This window comes from Syngnathus leptorhynchus, chromosome 19 (assembly GCF_054491065.1).
Source record: "Syngnathus leptorhynchus isolate UIUO chromosome 19, UIUO_Slep, whole genome shotgun sequence".
NCBI lineage: Eukaryota > Metazoa > Chordata > Actinopteri > Syngnathiformes > Syngnathidae > Syngnathus > Syngnathus leptorhynchus.
In genome coordinates this window covers 3259527-3281074 of record NC_141213.1, presented here as the reverse complement: position 1 = coordinate 3281074, position 21548 = coordinate 3259527, and the positions used below count along the sequence as shown (strand labels likewise).

Below are 21548 nucleotides of genomic sequence, written 5' to 3'. Positions count from 1 at the left end.
GAAATTATTTGACCACAATGCAATTTCGGTGGAAAGTATGAGAGTATCTTTCTTTGCTCTGACAGATATCAACAATAAAAATTTCCAGACTAAACTCTGTAGGGAGGCCAACATTATTGTTAGATGGGTAAATATGTGAGCGGACACACAGTACCGATATATGACTTTTATTAAAAAAAAAAAAAATTGCAACTGTGTTATAACAGCCGGAAGGTCTGTCTCTGAGCACAGCACCTGAACATTATTTTCTATCTATTTATTATTCGGATTTCAAATAACCTCTCTCGTTTGGCTTCGGCAGAAAATATGAATGGAACTTTTAAGTTTGGACTCATCGCCAGCCAATGGCAGGACACGGAAAGACCACATGCTAACCTCTAGTCCTTCATTCCTATTAAATAGATTTTTAAAGAAATAACAACAGCCATCTGTTGAGACACTGACAGTTGCTCTCCCCCTGGTGAATCATAGTGCAAATGTTATATTATGTAATATAATCAAGTAGTCACGGGTGGCCTGCTAACGGAGATGATAGACTGGTTGGATGTTCATCAGTGACCCTTTTATTTCCTCTCATCTCGACCCAGCCTCTTTTCCATGCGCCTGTCTGTTTTACTCCTCGTTCTCTTTTGCTCTCCTCGTTTCCCCTAAGGGTAGGGTCATGTTATCTTTTCGCAGGAAGTCTTCGGTGCATAATGTATTAGGCCTCTGGTGTGTGCTTTATACTGTCTTGACATTATTAAGTTGCTTGAGCCATATCGTTGCTTTTTATCTTTCCCGCGGAGGTTAGTCGAACAGGATTTATACTTAAATCAACCGTTTTTGTCTCATTATAGCCCGTGACACGTTAAAACTAAATAGAATAAGTAAAATAAATAAATTAAATAATCATAATCAGCATGCCTCCACATGTAATATAAAAAAAAACATTCAGAATTTTTGCTCCAAAATCCACAAATGACTTGTCATTTTTAAAAAAACATTTAAAATAAATCAGAAATTCAAACGGATTTCTTTTTTTAACCTGCGTGGTGAGGATGCAGATTTACATGCTGTTGAATTGTATTTTAAAAAGAAAACTTTTTACGAATACATAAAAAATAATTTGTATCAGAGGGCTTTTATTTTGTGTCGCAGGCATGTTCAACATAATAAAAATATGTATTTAGCTATGCTATCTAATGTACAGTACATACTGTTACAAATCAGATTATGCCCCTCATCCATGACACTAATGCATGTTTTTTTTTCTCCTGCCTGATCTGAAAGATTTATGTTTTTAAACATGATACACAAGCTTTAGAAAGAGCTTAGGTAAATAGTACGCTTTGTAAATACGGTGTCATCTGGTGAAATGAACCTCCCCCGAGTGCGTCTATTTGAAAAGTTAGTGGACCTGACATACTTTTCAACCTAACTGAATAATGCTGCCACAGATGGGCTTTTTGTTGTCACACTTGTTTGATGAAATGACTCTAATTTCGATTGATAATGAGTTTCAGAGTCTGCCATGCTTAACATTTGTGTTTTGTGGTCATGATTCATTGCCTGTAGTCCTTTTTTTGGCTTCTGTTTTGGGTTGGCTCACATTACCTCAAATGAATGTTTAGTTTACAGCTTAAGAGCTCGTACTGGATTGGAGCAAACATATGAAGTTAGTTGGAAAAGTTGTTTTTTATTTTTATTATTGTTGTTAGTCGTGGGTTGGTATGAGGTAGTAAGTCCAGAGGAGATATTCTGTAGCTACTTAGACTCCAGATCTTATAGAAAGAGTACAAGTTGTTTGAGACTTTGCAGAGCTCCTTCATATATTTTTTATTGAATATTTTTTTTGCATGTAGAATTTGAACGAAGACTGCAGGCATTTGCAATTTTCACAGTCCTATCCTCACTAGCGGGGATAGGATTTTTTTTTTCTTTCGGGTGGGCCAAGGATATCAACAAAGAAAGAGTTGTTTAAAAAACACTGCTAAAAATTCATTTACGCCTTTCGCCATGCCTTTAGCGTCAAGGTTTGGATGTATTGACTGTGTAGAAATAACGATCCCGTTCTATGTTTAGCGTCATCACAGTCCTTGGTTCTTGAACGGCGCTATCATTCTTGTAGTTGCTCATCCTTGACTCTGATCTTTACCAGGCTTAACGTCCTGTTTCCACCTTTTTTCAAGCTAATGAGGAATCTCTGCTTGAGTTCCGCTTTTGCTTACGAAAGCCTGCGGCGCGTCATCCCACCCGCACATGCACAGGTGAGGTGAGCTCCAGGAAAAGACGGCTTAGATCTGTCACTGCGACTTCATATACTGTACCTTTATTCCTACTCCTGAAGATCAAGCGTGTGGATTTAAAAGGGAGCAGCCTCTTTGGATGACGATGGCCACATGGCGCAGCCCTGATGACTTGATGTGACTGGGAGGGGCCTGCTGTTCAGTTAGAAAATCTGTTCTATAGGAGGCCAAGTGGCAAGATTTGATTCAGACACGATGATGCATACATGTTGCGCAACGTTTTCTTGCACTAAAGCAAAACAAATAATTGCATTACAACATTGGATGCCAGGGAAAAGGGAAAAATATCTCACATGGCAAGACTTCAATTCTCAAAACACTTCCATCAAATGACTCGATATTATTTTCAAAAGGCTCCTGATCGGCGTCAGACGTAGGATGGTGAAAAGGAAAGCCGCTGGTGGGGAATGGAAGTGAAGATATCCATGCAAGAAGGCAGACACTATTAAAACTCCAGAGAATGAATTGTTAAATACCTCTATGAAGAAATATAAGACATGGCCCCATTTTTATGCTGCCCCGGCCACTCTGCAGGCAGGTGATAAGAAGGGGAAGGTGTTGGGTTCAAAGTGTGTGTTTGTGTGTGAGTGTGTGTGAGAGACGGCAGCACAAACCCGTATTAATGGCGTAACATACCGTAGACGGTCATCAACATGGTGACTTCATTATAATATTTAACATACATCAAAAGTGCATTGTACTCCGCATATAGACAAAGGAAAGAGCCTTTAACATTTTACCTGTGGAAAAAAAAAAAAATCTTCAGTCATTTTTCCTTTAGTGTCACGAAGCTCACAAATATATTAAACCTTTTTTTACACTCCCGTGACACGTACACATTAAAGTGTGGCTGACTTTGAGGTCAAGACTCAGCAGAGAAATTTTCCCCATTGACATTTTGTGTTTCTGGTACAATATTGACTTCAGAGGAAAGGCAGCAGGAGATTTGTTGGTGACATTGTACTTTACCTCTGCATGTTCAAATTTGACATGAAAAATATATGGATTGCTTATCTCACCCAATTCTTGCACCTTTGAAATAATCTGTTTACGTATAGAAAAAATGATTTGGATCTTATTACTTGCGCAGGTGTACATATAGTTACAAACAATCCCGTGAGTATAAACTATTTTTCATTCCGAATGAACTCATCTTTACACACCTAATATTTCCACTTTGACAAAAGGAGATTATGAGTACAAGCCTTGACAGAAGTGTTCCTCCAATAAATCTCCTTTAGTGCAGCCAAAGCAGTTGCTAAATAAATCCTGCTGCTTGTTTTCTCCATCCCGAAGAGGCCCGAAGGGATTGCTTGTTAAATTGTTCAGAACTAATGCTGCAGAGACACCAGGTGGGGTGAGTCACACAATGGCCGCTGCAGTAGTTTCCAGCTAGCCGAGACTCATCGGTTCAATGAAATACATTTCGAAAAAAAGCAAATATGAGAACGTAGCTACGGGAGCGAAGTAAAACTCAATGTTCAATCAAGAGGAAGATGGCCAGTCAGCCAGGCGCACAATAATCCCCACTCACAGTTGACGGCAGGTTGCCGTGACAATCATCTTGACTGGAGCGTGATCCTTGCCCCAATTTTTCTGCCACATTAGGCCCACGGCCAAGGTAGAAGTCGTGAGGGAGGAATACATGCGTGATTGTACAGGTTGTGTAAAAAAAAAAAACAAAGGCTAATATGAAACAGAAGAAGGATGTGACAACACGGTTGTACGTCAGGGTCTCTTCCTCCATTTGCTCTCCGGGCCTTTCCGAGCTGCCACCTTTTCTCACCTCTGTTATATCATCAATGAAAAAAGCCTCTCAGGGCCACGGAGGACTTGACTCAGGGTTCAGCCCGTGACCGACAGCAGCTGACGCTGCCGAGCAGTTCTGTAAGATTTAATTGCATGTCACTTTCAGGTACAAGGAACGTGGCAGCAAAAATGTGACTGTGTATCGAATCAGAAAAAAAAGACTCTCAGAGTCAGTTCATACATTTGCTTATATCTGCCAGCAAATCGAAACTTTTTTTTTTCTAAACATCTTCATGATCAGTTCACAGCGATAACCTTGCATTGAAGACCTCCTCAGAACAACGCCAGCATCTCTCACTTGTGATCCACTTAACTGCACACTGTTGAACAGATGCCACCCTCTTTGAATCTTCTGCTAGTGCAATTATTATTAAAAGGCTTAGGTTTTCAAGCAGGGTTCACACCATGAGAGCTTAAATGGATCACCGGGACACGGCAACTGATTGGCAGCAGAGTGGACAAATTAAGCCTCCACTTGCTTACAGGACATCATGAGGTGTCACAAGCAGAGAGTGAGAGAGATTATGGGAGGAAAAAAAAAAAATAGAGAGGAGCGGTGACTGAATTAGTGAACCTGGCAAAAGGGGAAAAAATACAGATAGCATAACAAAAATGTGCAAAATTTTGTTTCCAGTGGATACTGAGGGCAGCAATCATTTTGTGTTTTCCAGGACTTTGCCGATTCAATATTCCACTTGGTGAGGGAGAAGTATCGCTCACTGGTGGGCGACTGCAATCCGGCTTACGCTCAACACAAATCCCTGGCAGGCATCGTAATGACCCGAGGTATGGTAAATTTCATTGACTTTTATATATATAACGTTTGAATTATTGAGGTGGTGCAATATAAAGAGTGAGTGGGGAGGAAGAGACACAAGATGAGAAACTGGAAGGAGTTTGGGAGAAACATTATGAAGATTTTCCCGATGAATTATTGACTACTCAATCTGAGGTTTGGGAGTCGGTCTCCCTTGCTTGACGGACTTTTCCGTGCTGAAGCAGCTTTGACACAAGTTTGTCGATGACACGGTCGGAATCGGAACAAGATCATCTTCAATGTGACGACCGACTGTGTGACACTGTGGAGGAACGGCGAGGTGGAGGACACTTCTCACTGTGGTGTCAAACAATGAGTTATGACTGCACATTCATCTTTCATGCTTTATTCATGTTTCATATTTGCTGCACATTGCTTTGGGGTTTGTCGCCTGTACACCTGTGCACGCTGCTGAAATCGAGAGGCTTGTATGCGTTCTCACAACAACGGAAATAGATTTAGGAAATAAACTTTGGGGGAACTGAAGCATCAATCTCAAATGACAATATTGGTTTCAAGCTCAGTTTGGGACAAGAGTGATTTTATTGCATTTTTTTTTGTGAAGTGGGTCAGGAAAACAGCTCAGCATTTTTTTGTTGTGAAATTGGTTGAAATGATGAAAAAGTCACATGACGTTTTTAATAGGCCTATTGAAAATTGAAATATATATATATTTTTCCAATTATATATATATATATATATATATATATATATATATATATATATATATATATATATATATATATATATATATATATATATATATATTATAAATTTAAAAAATATATATATCACATGAGGTTTTTAATAGGCCTATTAAAAACGTCATGTGATAATTCTAATTTTTGAATTGGTTGACTTTTTCATCATTTCAACAAATTTGCTGTTTTCCTAACCCACTTCATCATTTTTTTTGCTTCTCCCACTATATGTGCATGAGCTATATGACAAATAGTGAAAATCCCCAAGTGACACACAGAAAAAAAAGTTTGCATAAGATGGCACCAAAGCACTAATTATTCCCAAAATAAAACTTCTCCATTCACTTCAACATAGTTCATAATTGCACTAAAATCATACTTTTATTGCCTTATAGGATAGATATGGAAAAAGTGAAATCATGAGTCGCCAATGGAAAAATAGAGGGACAGTTTCAAAAATGAAGTAGCCCGAGAGAATTATCCTCCCCTCGTGGCTGCCGGCAGCAGGGTTACAGGGGTCGCGGTGAGGGATCGGTATCTCCGCAGCACTGCTGCAGCTCCTCACTGTTGACTGGAGTGAGAGCGGCTGCGCTCATCCTGACCTTAACCAATCCTTCTCCTCTCCTCTGCCTGCCAGTAATTGCTTCTGTTTGTTTATTAATAGCACGTTATCTTCAAAGATCCAGACAAACTGGCCTCGCATTTGCAGAGGTAGTAGGCGCCGCCACCGCAGCGCTTCTCCCGCCGCTCCCGCAGACACAGAACTTGACAGGAACACTAGGGAGTCCTGTTCTGTGTTGCCTGCCGTATTTTTTTTCCCTTCTTCTTTGTCTCCCTCCATGTGTCTGATGCGCCGTTTTGCGCCTCAAGAATCTTAATCAGGGTCCGTCTTTGAAGCGCAGACAGGCGCCGAATCCCCCTAGCCACATGCCAATGGAGTCCCACTGAGGCAGTTGAGCCCCAATGAGATCGAGATTAGCCTTGCCAGCAGGGTGAGAGTGGCGAGACGAGAGTCAAAGCAAAGTAGCGGCACACGGCATCAAATAGCGTAGAGGTTTTCATGTTCAAATGGGCTCAAAGACATGAAAAAATATTCAAGTCTGTATGGGGAAATGTGCTTTTGCTTGAATTGGATGAAGGTTTTGCACAATCATATTTCTTTAAGCTAAAATGCCGAGCCGCCAGAGGGACTTAAGGAAAAAAAAAAGATGAGAGAGAAAAAGGATTTGAATATTTTGATTACAAATGACAGTTAAGTTATGGTATTTACGAGCATTTTCAAACAGGGATTCCCCCCCACACACACACTACTTAATCTGTTTTTTTATTTTATTTTCAAGCTGCTTGAAAATGTACAAGTGAGTAATCACATGCGGCAAGAAAACCCTTTCAAAGTGGAAAGGGGGGGGGGGGGGGGGGAGCCGAGATGTGCGCAGTGTGTTGCAGCCCAGGGAGAGATTTTGGGAGCTTCAGTACCATTTCACAAAGAAACCCTTATGTGCACAGAGCAGTTGACTGCTAAAGCTAATAAAGATTCAACAGGGTGCTCTTTCTATTCTTGCCAACTCTTCCTCTTTACAACCACTGAGGATTTTCTGAGGTTTCCCATGATTCAAAGAACATGTTTTGGATGACATTCCGGTTAATCACCCAACCTCATATGGTAAACGAAGCCAGAGAAGATCGGCTTTATAATGTTGACGCCAAATATAATCTTCCACACATTATCATGCTTTCTGATTATGATGTTTGAGTTTGTAAACTTTGACTAAATTACCCAAAAATATTGATCGCATTTTAATTTGGATGGATGGGTTTTTTGCATTGGACAGTCACGTACTGCAAATTGTAGCCTCAGTGTAGCATGTAATGCTTCACCACTTTCCTTTGGTAGTGCAAGGGCTTATTGATTTTTGTGTCCTGGATCGATTCTGTTCCCCAGGTTGACGAAAACCATGATCCTGCAACAGCCACACTGTTTCCTTTAAATTAGCAGAATGGACTGCTAAAAAAAAAAAAAAAAAAGAATACAAACTTGGGTGAATCTAACGAGAGATAGACTTGAGCGTTGTAATGGGATGCGGCCTGGTGGTTAGACATTGATTTTATATTATTTGAATCTGCGGGTGATCTACAATGGTGTATGAAATTACTAAAAATATTCCGTTTACATTAAAAGTATTGAATGAATGAACTTTTTAAATATTTTGCTTGGCTCATTTAGCTATGCCAGTGAGCCAAAAAAATAAATGGAAATAGCTCTCGTATGTATCAGTTAGTCTAGCCAAATGACCCTGGGGGTTCGACAATAAAAAAAAATAATAATAATAAGAATAAGAATAAAATAATTAAAATAAATAAATAAAATAATTCTTGAATTACAAATAAATAAATAAATAAATAAACAAGCATCTTTGGATGCTGTTGATGTATCGTACGATAATATTTGTTTTCTGCTCAGGAATTGCAACCCAAAAAAATAAATACTACACTGCCATAATGCACTAATGTGTGCTTTGTCTTACTTATTTATAGCACAGTGCATCCAGATGTCATTCTGTGATGTGCATGCTTTTTGACAGTGTTGTCATCTGGAGGTGTAACATGGAAAGCATCAACAATCAACAGATTAGTGTGGGAAGAGATGTTACTTTTGACCCTCTCTCTCTCTCTCTCTATCTCTCTATCTCTCTATCTCTCTCTCTCTCTATCTCTCTATCTCTCTATCTCTCTATCTCTCTCTCTCTCTCTCTCTATCTCTCTCTCTCTATCTCTCTCTCTCTATCTCTCTCTCTCTCTCTCTCTCTCTCTCTCTCTCTCTCTCTCTCTCTCTCTCTCTCTCTCTCTCTCTCTCTCTCTCTCTCTCTCTCTCTCTCTCTCTCTCTTTGTATTTAAGCTGATTATTTCTGGTTTTAATACACAGCTTATGATGGGGCTTTATCTTTTACCGTCTCTCTTTACCTCCCGCCCTTCGCCCTCCACCTTGCATCTCCGTCTCTCACACTCACCAACAGCCAGCAACCTCTTTGCCAATTTCATGGCAGGGTAGCGAATAGCACTGCAGAAATTAGCCATTGCAAAATTGATCCAAACAATTGCAAAGTGGAACGGTGAGGAAAAGCCAGAGAGTGAAATTGGCAGTCTGTTACCTTTTTGAACTCATTTTATCAGTGTGAAAGAAATATAGTGAAAACTAACTGGGAATACAAAGTGTTTTGATTCAAAATGGAGGGGATTTTCAAGTCATAAATGCATGTGTATTTCGGACAGTATAGAAATTAGCATTTTTAAGAAATCTCTGCAACACTACCAAGCACTATTCCACAAATTAGCATATCCAAGAAATCAAATACAGGTTCTTTCCTGTAATTTCTTTTTTCCTCAACTACACGTTCCTCATGCCACCCATTACTCCCATCCTCTCAACATTTCCCCCATTTCCTCTCATCAATGGAGGTGTCAGGACTCTTCCTTCCACAGTGGCGTCTGGGCCGGAGCTGATAAAAGCTCATGTGTTGGTCCGGCAGCGCCTACGGATTTGCCTGGAGCCAACAGAACCTGACTTTCTGAGGCGAGGGGAGTGATGTGAGGCAACCGACAAAGGGAATGGCTCGCCATTAATGTTCTTCTCCGCCTCTTGTCTGTGCATCAAACACTTGCACGACCTTACACTTGTCTCGGAAATCACTATGAGAAATTTTAGGAAACAAGTGTCAGGAAAATCGCACCTATGTTGAGTGAATTACGGTCTTCTTGACCCAGAATACAAATCCTTATGTGAATATATTTTGACAAGCAGGAGAGCTAGTGAATGAGGTCGGTGAGCAAGACAAGTCTGACAGAGAATAATGAAGTGAGTTACAAAGAAGTGATGTAATGAACCAAGGAACCAAGGTGGCGAATGGAGCAGACAGGGTGGCTGACAGGTGGGCCAACAGGCAAGCTGTATAACCTGAGAGGGCAACCCAGGGAGCCGAGCTAAACGATGATTAATCGCGCGAGGAAGGGCCGAAGTGTTGACGGAGCTGCTGAGCGCGGTAGCAGAGACAATGATCTGGCAAAAGAAGAAAGCCGCCTCTTTGATGGATGACAGGTGATCAAGCTAGAGCAGGTAATGGTGGATCAGGTGTACATAGAGAGAAGCAGGAGGGGATCAGGAAGACACACACTAGGAGGAAAAAAGTGTGTTAGACACAAGGTAAAATATCAACTGTGCATACCAAATTGTCAGCATAGCATCCAAGTGCTCATGCTGCTTTTAAAGACTTTTGCTCGGATCACAAATGGCTAAGTCACAGTCAATAGCAGACTTTGGTTTGAATCTCAGCTGGCAACCACTGGCGGAGCTAGAGAGGGGGCCTCGGGGACACTGTCCCCTCCTGAAATTGGGTGCGAAGCCAGATAAAAAAAATATTCTGGGAATTTTTCGTGATAATGAGGTCAATGACATCACAGGGTTATTATTTACATTTCATGTTTGTGTATTGGACAGGTCTGGACATCAACTATGCCCAGGTGGTGGCGTTGTCCACAGGAACCAAGTGTATCAACGGGGAGAATCTGAGTGACCATGGACAAGTGGTCAATGACTGTCATGCTGAAGTGACAGTACGCAGAGCTCTACTACGTTTTCTCTACTCTCAACTGGAGCTCTTCTTTAGGTAAATCACATGACTATCACAATCTTACAACAGTATTCCAATTTTCCCAAAATTCTAAAGGCTGTGATCTAAATGAAGCATATTTGCAAGCTTTAAAGTTGACATCAGAACACAGCACACCGGTCCAAGCTTACCAACTTGCCAGGTTTCCATAGTGTTGCCAACACGCCTGCAGCAACTTGAACAACTTATCACATGAAATTCTTAATAGCATTAAAGAGCTTATTTGGCGTGACCTCCCACTGCAGCGCTAAGAATTTCTCTGTCTTCATGGCAAGGCTCCATTCACCATTGAGTTCTTAACAACCACTATACAGTGGAAGCATGCACACCTCAGAGTCTTGATAACCTTCATGTTGTTTTTTTTAATAGAACTGTTGCAAATGTATCTACTTTGTGTGCTCTTGCAACCTGTGCGCAATGGTCCAGTCTGCATTTAACTCACACAATAGGAAAGTAGAAACAGGCATGATGTGCTGTGATGCCTGCTTCCATAAGCATAAATGATGCCCCCCCCATCTCCAAGAACTTAATGGCAAGGCTGATTCATCAGATTAGTGGCAAGAAGTGTAGATAGCAGAATGTCATATTTGCATACACTGCCAGACTTTTGCGTCTTAGCACAATGCTGGATGGCAGTGACAGGGAGTTGCGGTTGAGCAAGAAGGCTAATGGAGGAGATAACTCATAATGAAATGACCCACCAAAATGCCACAACTGACATATTTACCCACAGTGAAAGGACACCACAGACAGATGAGAGGTTATTTTAAGAAGAGTGCTTGTGATGTTTTTTTGTTTTTTTTTTAATGTTTTTTGATATACTGTCCTGTGAATCAATGAGCCACTTGTGATAAGGTGTATCCAAGTTGGTTTGTTTTTCTTACATTTTTACACAGCCATTAGGATTGTTAGACTAGAATTGGAATATACATTCTGCAAGGATTTTATTTTTGTGAACCGTGTTAATCATCTGCGGTGTCATTTCAAATACAAACACAGGCCAGCGAATCTAAGAGGGCGGTCTGCGCCGCTATGGGAGTGATCACAGTCGATGCCAATCAAAATAGAGTAGCTGGTACAAGATTGACACTTAATGCATTGGTGTTGCTTGTTCTTATGTTTGTTTTGCATGTTTGTTATCAAAGTAAAAAGCCAGAAGACTGGGAACAGTCCATTTTTGTGCGGCATAAGGAACGCAGCTACAGATTACGAGACAGCGTCCACTTCCATTTGTACATCAGCACCTCACCGTGTGGAGACGGGAGAGTCAACTCGCCCTACGAAATCACCACGGACCGTAAGTGTGTGCTCACCTCACGCCGATTCTCCCAAAATAATTTCCATGTTCCTAATATACTTTGACTTTGACTTTGATACATCATACTTTTTTCAAGATTTTGCCTTTTATTTTCATAGTTTTTATTTCCATACATTTATACAGGATATTTAATACCTTTAATGCATTTAAGTAGCAGAGTAGAGGCTACAAAATGTTCCACGCTGTTAAATCGGTTCCCAGATAGAGCGCTAACCATTGCAAATTGATAATCTGATTAGTTTTAGTTTTTTTTTAAGGTTCGATTTTTTTTGCAGTTAAAATGTTCTTTGCTCTCAGGTGCTGCTTTTCTCTTTGCAGTACCCAGCAGGAGACACCTCATGAGGAAGCACCGTTGCCACCTGCGAACTAAAATCGAATCAGGCGAAGGGACAGTCCCGGTGAGGTGTCGGGGGTCCGTCCAAACGTGGGACGGCGTTTTGCAAGGAGAGCAACTCATCACCATGTCCTGCACTGACAAAATAACCAGGTTTGGGGTTTCTGTCAAATAAAGTGGCTCCATTTTGAATCCAGGCTGCATATTTCGAATTGAGCCTCATCAAGAGTTTCACTTAGAGAGGCTCACTCTCTCCTTGTTGTGTGAAGAACTACATCTAAAGAGTGAGTGTGATAGCGTGAGGTTGAACCCTCCTCCTGCTGAGCCGCTGTTAATTTGACCAATTTGATTCAGTTGGCAAGGACTGGAGATGGTGTGATTAAATATACCCAGGTCACCACCAAGGGTGAAAGCAATTACTTTTTGATATAAAAAAAAAGAGTGACAGAGGAGGGTGAAAGGACCCTCACCCCCTCCCCTCACCCTCTTCTACAATTGCGCCAGACACACTCTTAGCTCTGCAGCCTCCTCTGAGCACTCTTTATATCGCTGTAAATCACCGGTGTTCATCGTTAAAGTGAGTGGGTCACCAAGGGCCGCTTTATCAAGGTCAGGGTGGAGGGTGAGAGGACTGCAATGTGACCACACACACACACTTAAAGTGATCCCCATCAATGCTCTTTTTGTCCTCCGTAACACCCATTCTCCAGTCCTATTACTTTTTTATCCCTCTCTTCCTTCAGGAGCTGCACTTTATTATGGTTAGCTTGACCATGGAGGATTTTTTTTTAACTAATATGTTTGTTAACTTACATAGACGCCTCGTGGTTATAATCAGCCATTTATGTTCTCTTAGGCCAGGCGGAGAGTTGTTGATGCCCCCCGATGCCCCTGTGCTAATATTTGATTTGACAGCTGGATTTAATTGAGTGTCCGGAATGGCTCCCATATAATCTTGATGTTTTCCATCCTTTCGTAGTTTTATGCAGATGATTACTTTAATGACGGCGTTTACGGAGGGTGGGAAGAAAGGGCGAGCGACAGAGAGGGAGAAGTGGAGGTCTCCTCTCTCGCCTTTTTTTTTTTTCCACGCTTTAAATTCATACACCCGAGCCAGATGGCTGCCTTTTCTTGCATGAGATTAGAAGATGTCTCTGATTCACGGTGTCGCTTTCTGGCAAAATTAATATTTCAGGCTAAACCATTTTGGTTTTGGCAGAGGTGGTGTGTGTGTGTATGTGTAAAGCTCGGAGCGCCTGTTCCGGACAGATTGCAGGTAAACTGTGGCCACCGCATCACGAGCTCATTTAGCGATTCCCAGATAGCCGCTAATGTTAATTGACTGCTTAGGAAGTGAAAGGCGCTGTAATGAGTGATTATTAAGTCAGCCAGGAAAGAAAAACAGTAGTCACTGTAATTGCACCCATGATAAAGTGTCACTGATTAACCAAAAGAACGTCAATGTAGAAATAAGACCTCTCTCCAAACACCTTCATGGACATACACCGCCTGAATTGTAAAATGTGGGGGAGAAATGATTTCCATATCTCCATATTTCATGGAACTCAATGTTTTTTGTTTTTATTTTGGAATCCAGCTAATACAACCAACCAAATGTTTTGGATTAATCCAGTATTTTCGAGTCTTTGGTGTCTTTTTAAAAAAGTGCAGTAAAAAGATTTGGTAGAGCAGAATGCCTCTGTGAGGCTAGAAAGGAATATAAACATCATAATAATCATTTTCCATCAGTGAATGAGCATCTGCTTGTTAAAGCGAGGATTCCAGCAGTTGGCGTTGGGCAATTCCCTTATCGGGCGTGTGAGCGAGACAGGCGGGATGAACTCCTGCCGACGCAGGTGGATCTCCCTTAACAAACTGGCCGCGATCGACCTCCCGCAGGTGATGGACGGAGGCCTGCCTGCGACGTCGTGCAGTGCATTAACCTCTACCGGCACTGACAAATGCACGCATGCTAATGTGTTGTTGTGGTAATGAATGCTGATGCACTGACCTGTGGCAGTGTTGTTGTTGTGAGCGCTGCTAATGCTTTGTGTCTCTAACCGCTGGGAAAAATGGTGTGTTTGTGGTTATTGACGCTCCAGCAGATGTTATTCATCACGTCCCACATCAAGATAACAATCAAATTGTCTCTATCTGTGATTGGTCTCTTTTACTCTGCCTGTCCTCTTTTTTTTTTTCCTTCGCTCATTCAACCTTTGAGTTTCGCCATGCCTCCACAATCCTTCCTGCTCTCCACACCATCGACCTCACCTTGCCATCTCCATAAAGTACTCCCTAATGTGTCCTTCCTCTTTCCCTGCACGCAGGTGGAATATTCTTGGCCTGCAAGGTGCATTGCTGAGCCACTTAATAGAGCCTGTGTACCTTCATAGCGTGACCGTGGGCAGCCTGCGCCACACGGGCCATCTGGGCAGGGTCCTCAACCAGCGGCAGGAACGACTGGGCCCCCTTCCCGCCAATTACAGACGCAACCAGCCGCTGCTCAGTGGTAAGAAAATTTTTTAAATGACACACACATATGCAGCGGCAGAGCTAGACGATCTCAGGGGTGCAGCAAAGAAAAAGAAAGAAAAATTAAAACCAGACTTGTTCTGAAAATGCTGATAAACACATATTTTATTTTCGAATAACGGGAAGAAATAAATCTTGGAAAAATTGGAAAATACCTAAGGGGCGGTCAATGCCTTCGCAGCCTCCCTCCTAGTGATCCAAAGTAAGTTGTAGTCTAGATCTAGTTTATGCTAATTTACCCTAATTCCCGTTACTGAAGTGATTTATAAGTATATGAACTATATAGCATAGAGATATTAAAATAAAAAAAATACTGGTTTACCGCTTCCACCAATGCACCAAAATACTTTCAGTTCTTACTTTCCTAAAATATGCCTCCACGTTTTAGGATCTACACAAAGATTTATTTTTTTTTTTTGACAGTCGTGTTGTGTTTGCCATATGATGTTTATCATCAGATTCCAGATCTGTCAACTTTGTGCCAAATGAACTCCAACAGTAGTGCATGCAAACATCACACGCACAGACACATAAACTCATCTCGCTGTCCAACGCAACAGTGTCATCGTGGCAGCCAAACAAACAAATCTGCTTCTAAGATTCCACTGAGACCCAACAATTTCATTTGTAGTGAAGCTGAATGCTGGAAGAGCTTGTGAATGACACCCGGTTTGGAGATATTGCATCAGCCATCACTTCTAATCTAGGCCACTCCCTGAGTAATTTGCACATGCAATGTAGGGCAGCTCTTTCTATGGATGTTATTGATAAAAACATATTTACACAAAAAAGATTTTCATTCTATCTGGTTTTTTTTTCTATATGTAGAATCATTTTGATCTCTGCTGTTTTTGATACTATACTCCCAAAATGTAACTTCAATTTATTTATTTTGACGAGTTAAATAGCTGTTAGCATTTATAAATATTTTTTTTATTCTGAGGAAATGTAATGTAAACAAAAAAATATATATGTTGTTTTATTTTATAGTATCGTTTTATAGTATTGTCTCTTTGCATTTGTGTATGTCCGATCGTTGTCCGCTGTATCTCAAGTAGCTGCAGCAGTCAATTCAGGGGTAGGAAAGGTGGACAAAGAGGGACATGAGAAGCATGAACAGAGAGTCAAGATGGCCCTTCACTAAATCAATGTAATCACAGTCTTTATCTGACAACATTTGGGTAGTCACCAAGAAAATGGGAATCATGAGGGCAGAAAGTAAATAACGGGAAAAAGAGCATTTATGTGGTGTCGGAACATGACAAGTGACAACTTTGTTTGCACAGACTAATGACATCCATTACAAACGCTGTATCAAATAACGCCTGCTATTGATTGACGCTTTTGTTTTTCCAAACCTACCATTTTCATTTTTTTTTTTTTACGCACTGTTTGCTGTAACTGAGCACAAGGCAAAATTCTGTGTGTACATTTGTCAGCAGCTTCAGATATTAACCCACAGCTCTGTGTGTGTTGTACTGACACGCGTCTTCTAACTAAACACACTAATTCTCGCCTCTTTCATGTCTGCCGTGCATCGTCTCTCCCAGAGCGAGACACCGATCAAGTCTTCCATCAGGGCAAGAAAAATGAAATTGGCTATTACAGACAGAGAGGAGTGGAGTCCATTGAAGGGATCCAATGAGCCATGAATGGTTCGAGAAAAGGGGAGGGGGGTAAAGGCAAGATGGATAGAGCGCTTCTTTTGTACAAAGGAGTGCGTCGGAAAAAAAAAAAAGGAGACGGGTAATAATACACAGTGAGGATTGTCGCTGCGGCAGGCAGTTCAATCCAGGTCCAAAAGAAGAGCAACTGAGGCTATGTAAGAATATTGATGAGAGGCAAATGATCAGGTGGACCCAAACTGCAAATGTTTATTTACAACACAAAGACAAAGAATGGCGGCTGGAGAGACAAAAAGAGCAGACAAGAAAGACACAAACAACGAATCTTACAATGCAGCGTCAACAAAGACCAATGTGACATGTAACATGTGACCCAATGGTGCAAAGAGATTTTTTTTTTTTTTTTTTTTTTTACTAGAATACCTTTCATCTCTGGGATTTAAGTCCCATTTCAGCATAAATCTGGCAACATTTACTTGTCACTGATAACCGCATGTTTACACTTGAATACCTCTAGGTCTCTTGTTATCACATTTCCTTCTCAGTCTCCGAGCAGTTCTTAAGGTTTATATACACAGCCATATAGTTTCAAGCAGCTGTAAAGTTGTAGTAGCCTCTGGGAGAATCGGTGCGTTCAGGGACTGTTCAGATCTTCTTCATTTGTTATGTTGTAGCCTGAAGCTAGAGTCGTGTTAAAGCCTTGTAAATCTATACTCGGTACTTCATAACAGCAAACAAATACAGTCAACCCTGTGTTTTGCTGGTGATTTGTTGGAAACACATGAATAGTTGAAAAGCCATGATGAAGAGGAAAAAATCGATAAAACACTCCCACGTGATGTGAACACGTTTAAATTTATTGCAACACATTTCAAAGTATTCTCTCGTGCTGTAAAACCGACGCGCAAAACAAAAGAGAAATTAGCATCAATGTCATTTTCAAGAGATTTTGTCAAGTCTTTTGCTTTTCGTTTGGCTCTCCTGCAGGGTTAAGCTGTGCTGAGTATCAGCATTCAGGGAAGGCCTTGTGCGTGAGTGTCAACTGGACGTTGGGCGACGCGCAGTTGGAGGTGGTCAACACCGCTACGGGACGGAGACGTGACTCAGGGATGCCTTCACGCCTCTGCAAACACGTGCTGTTCTCACGCTGGAACAGACTTTACAGCAAGGTGGGGATCGAAAATGCCTTTTTACCATTTTGTGTTTGGATGGGGAAATGAAGCTTCAAATTTGCTTCATGAACCACTTGTTGTATCTGTTGACACCACTGTTGGTTGAAATAATGGGCCTTAAGAAATGGCAAGGTAATGTACTTTCAGTCCAGTGTTGAACAGAGTTGTCAATAAATACAACAACTGGTTCATGAAGCAAATTTTGAAGCTTCATTTTCCAATCGCATACTTCTTAGTGCCAAGCACTTATTTTGGACTGAGAGAGTGAGTTTCATTTATTCGGGCTTTGATACCATTTACATATGTACATACCTTTTTTGCTCAGGGATCAGTTATTCATTGATTTTCACAGTTTGTTCAGACATTATTAATTAAGATGATCATCACCATCATTTTCCAAATCATATCTCTACCAACAATCTTTTTTTTTTTTTTTTTTTTTTTTTTTTTAAACTAATGCACTCTAGTCATTCTTCTAGTGTGTTGAATAGTCTATTTTTACACCTGCAACTTTACCCTCTTGTCTCCGCTGTGGATCAGCCAACATTGATTTGTTTTACTCACATGGAACATTTCGCTGGCAAATGTTCCCTCAAGGTTAGAATTCCATTGTGAGCGACTCACGGCAAACTGAAGATAACACTTCTCTGAAACCTGATAATGTGTTCAGCAATTTCAGTCGGTAAAATCCGATTTTGGATAAGTTCAACTATTGTGTAATGTTTTAGTTCAACAAAGGGGAGGTTGCCCGTGTCTATAGTAATAATGGTGGTAAGGTCATTGCGCAAAAGAACACAGGTGCACCATCAAGATGCCCTTGTTACAATGTCAGCCGGCAAACACGACACCAGAGAGCACATCTCTTCCACACACAAAGTGTTTTCATTTAGTTTCTGCCTGAAGTTTACTTGATTCAAGATTCTTATGCAATGATACAATAATGATGTCAATCTTCTCTTGTGGCATTACAACACTCCATTGAATCTAAAAGATGAAGTAGCCCATTTCTATCCAAACACACACGGAAAAAAAACAACCACATTTGTCTTTCTCCAGTCGATATATGCGTTGACCCGCTAGCGTGTGTTTATCGCAAGCTGCCAGTTTGGATCTTTAACAGCAAGACCTTGCTGCACTCTCATTTCCATTCTGAAACTTTATGTAAAAGACAGCGGCTTCATCACCAAATGGTCGCCGTTAAAGTATAATGACTATGAAACGATAATTATTTGGAGAAGTACTCCACGCCCCCCTTGCTCCCCCCCCCCCTTCCCCTAACCTAAGTGTTCTCTGCACGGTGCATATAAGGGCCACGCAAGAGCAGTCACACTCATCTCCAGAAGAAACTTTCCCATTCTTACACCCCCCCCCCCCCCCTTCTTTGTCTCCACGTTGATCTTCATTGTTTCCCCTCGCGACGATAGTAATGCACAGAAAGCGCAGAGAATGTTCAATTGCTTGTGAAATTTAAATGGGAGAGATTACACAGCTGTTGAAGGCCCCGAACCCCCCCACCTCTCCCGCTACCCCTCCTAAATGCATTTGTGCCAGCTCATTCGGTTTGTTTTGCTCGTCATCTTCGCTCGCTCCATCGCCGCAACCTTTAGCCTTTTAGGTCAAATTGATCCAACAGAATTTTGCTGCGGAATGTGGACCTGCACAATGCAAATAATTTATGTTTATATTATTTATAATGTATTTGGTACCAATGGAAGCCATCATCACATCTCTTTTGTCCTCTCTTGTCTTTGCCAGCTGGGGATCCCGGCGTCCTGCTCGGAGGGCCAGCTGCTTTACTGCCAGGCCAAGATGGCGGCCCGCTCTTACCAGATAGTCAAGCAGCAGTGGTTCAGGTCACTGCAAGAAACAGGCCTGGGCACCTGGGTGAAGAAACCACCTGAGCAGGAGCAATTCTTGCTATCGGACTGAGTGAGGAGTGTTTCTGTGTGTGGAAGTGTGAACTTTTTTTTTTTTTTTAGGGTGAGCTTGGGGTCATGCTCTTTGTGTGTTTTGTTACCCACACATCCACTGCTCAATACAAAAACCGGAAGCTCAACTAGATGTGCTGAAAGGAAGAGGAAATAAAAGGGATTGTGTGGTTTTTTATTTTTTATCCTATGTGTCCTTTAAACTCGCTTACACACACATGTGTCCACCACACCCCCCACCCCTCAGGTGTGGCGTCTGTCAAAGAAGGGTGGGGTAACCTTGAGCTAAATGAAAGGCAGCCGCTATCTTGTCATCAGCTATTTCCGGGCCCCAAGGCTCCCGCTGAGGAGCAAAGCCATGGGAGAGAGCGAAAGAGACAGAGGAAAGGAAAAGAAAGTGAGAGAGGACCACGTCCAATTACTGGCCCTGTCATGGTGATGGGCGATAGAGGAAAAGAAAGAGTGAGTGAGTGAGGGGAAAAAAGAAGGTGGAGACACAATTCAATGCCATCTCAAGCGACCCGTGTTCACCTTTTTCAACGTTCGTCCTCCGCCTCTGACTTCGCCCCTTTTTCTCGCCCACTTCCTTTGTCTTCCTCGCCCCCTCCCTCCACAGCTCCGCTTCTTGTCAATCTCCACGGCAACCTCGCCTTTCAAACGCGGCACAGTTTAACACGACACGACGACAGGTTAATACACCCCACTGGGTCGGGAGAAGAAGTACATGAACGTGGCCATTACCACTTTCCTAAGTGCGGGTGAAGCTGATGATGGAGGGAGCGACTTTTTGGTTCAACTCGTTCCTACTTAATATATCCACTCACCCTTTTTCTTTCCTGACCTGGATCCACCTTTCAATCGAGGCCTTGTTGAACTGATTCTCTACAGCTATGATCATGTTTCAATAATGGGCAAGAGTAGTAATCATATAATTATGGACTTCAACAGCATATTTGATAGCGGCAAAGCGCTACTTTTCTATGAAATAACACTATAGCCTGATTAAATAAAGCTTCACTTCTGCAAAGTAGTTCCACAAGATGGCACTCAAGCAATTAGATTTTCTCCAGTGAGCACATATTTGGAAAATATGTAAGTTTTGAAACATGCTTCTGTCACTCCATGATTGCATATGGTGGCACCAAACCACTACTTTTTGGTCTAAAAGCTTACATTCCCTGTTTTAAAACTTCAATCGAAGCATTTGAGTTCATCTTTTCGGCTTTAACAGGTAGTTTTAAATAACCTGCATTAACTTTTTCTGGTTATGGACTTGTTGCTAGTCAGTTGCAGGACAAACAAGTACACACTCGCATGTGTTTACATTTCATACTCAGTCCTTAATTCATAAAATATGGATGTTTTGGGAATGTGAGAGTACCTATGCAAAAAAAAAAAAACAACAAAAAAACAACAAAAAAACAAGAACTGGATGAAAATGCAAACAAGCAGTGAGAGTGACATCTTGTGGCGATTCCTTGCTATGTTTCCATGCTCTGTGCTCCCTCAGCTGGGAAGAGAAAACTCTTTCATAGTTGGAGAACATCAAGTCAACATGTGAGCCAACACAGATTTACACAAAATAAAACTTGAAAAGGTAACCCTTTATGATATGAGATCCAATACAAATGCAAAGATTATTGGGCCCGGTTCAATAAGTTTAATGATACTATTGAGGTAATTGTGCAAACAAACATTCAGCCCTTAATTCTCAAGACTGGTGATGTCAAATATTACATAAAAGGCAAAGTAATGCAGTACAAGAACTGTTTTAAAAAGTATGTCTTCCCATAGATATTGTGCTTTTGGCTGACAAGTGGAAGATTGTGGTTGTAGTTTGCAAGGTGTCCCTGATATTTAATACGGCTCTTGCGTTGGATCTCATATAGTTGTGGTCGATCATGACTGTAAATGACTATTGTGTAGGTCTTTTTATTAATGAGAGCACCTTGAACCACTGCCTTTTCATCTCATATAGTTCAATAAAGCTTCATTTGTCATCTGTGTGTCAACTGCATTCATCACAAACAGACTTGACCATTAGTTCCCCCCCCCCCAATAATTTGAATTTATGTCTGAATGGCAATATTCTACCTGCAACTGTACATATGTAAAACTCAACCAGATATGACATGTTGACAGAGATCCTCAAATGTTTAATGATGATGTACATTTAAAGTATAGAAAGAGATGCTGCTAAGGTCTTTAAAATGCACTTCAGTGAGTAATTAAAAAAAGTGAATGTTTGTACTGTATATGTGAATAAAACCACAACATTGTGACACTTATTATATCTTACTCATTTTTTATGTATGTATGTATGTATGTATGTATGTATGTATGAATGTATGTATGTATGTATG

The 21548-nt window shown here is 41.2% G+C and overlaps 1 protein-coding gene across 3 annotated transcripts in view; it reads left to right on the top strand.

Annotated features, from left to right (window-relative positions):
- Positions 1–20158, top strand: part of adarb2 (adenosine deaminase RNA specific B2 (inactive)) — a 182030-nt gene extending 161872 nt beyond the window's left edge. For all 3 annotated transcript variants that reach the window (XM_085939648.1, XM_085939651.1, XM_085939649.1), the window contains 7 exons: positions 4766–4880; positions 10105–10273; positions 11422–11573; positions 11913–12081; positions 14256–14437; positions 17073–17254; positions 19013–20158. In XM_085939648.1, the coding sequence (XP_085795774.1) occupies positions 4766–4880; positions 10105–10273; positions 11422–11573; positions 11913–12081; positions 14256–14437; positions 17073–17254; positions 19013–19186 (1143 nt within the window). In that variant the 3' untranslated portion in view covers positions 19187–20158. The remainder of the gene's footprint in view (positions 1–4765; positions 4881–10104; positions 10274–11421; positions 11574–11912; positions 12082–14255; positions 14438–17072; positions 17255–19012) is intronic.
- The last annotated feature ends 1390 nt before the right edge of the window (positions 20159–21548 follow it).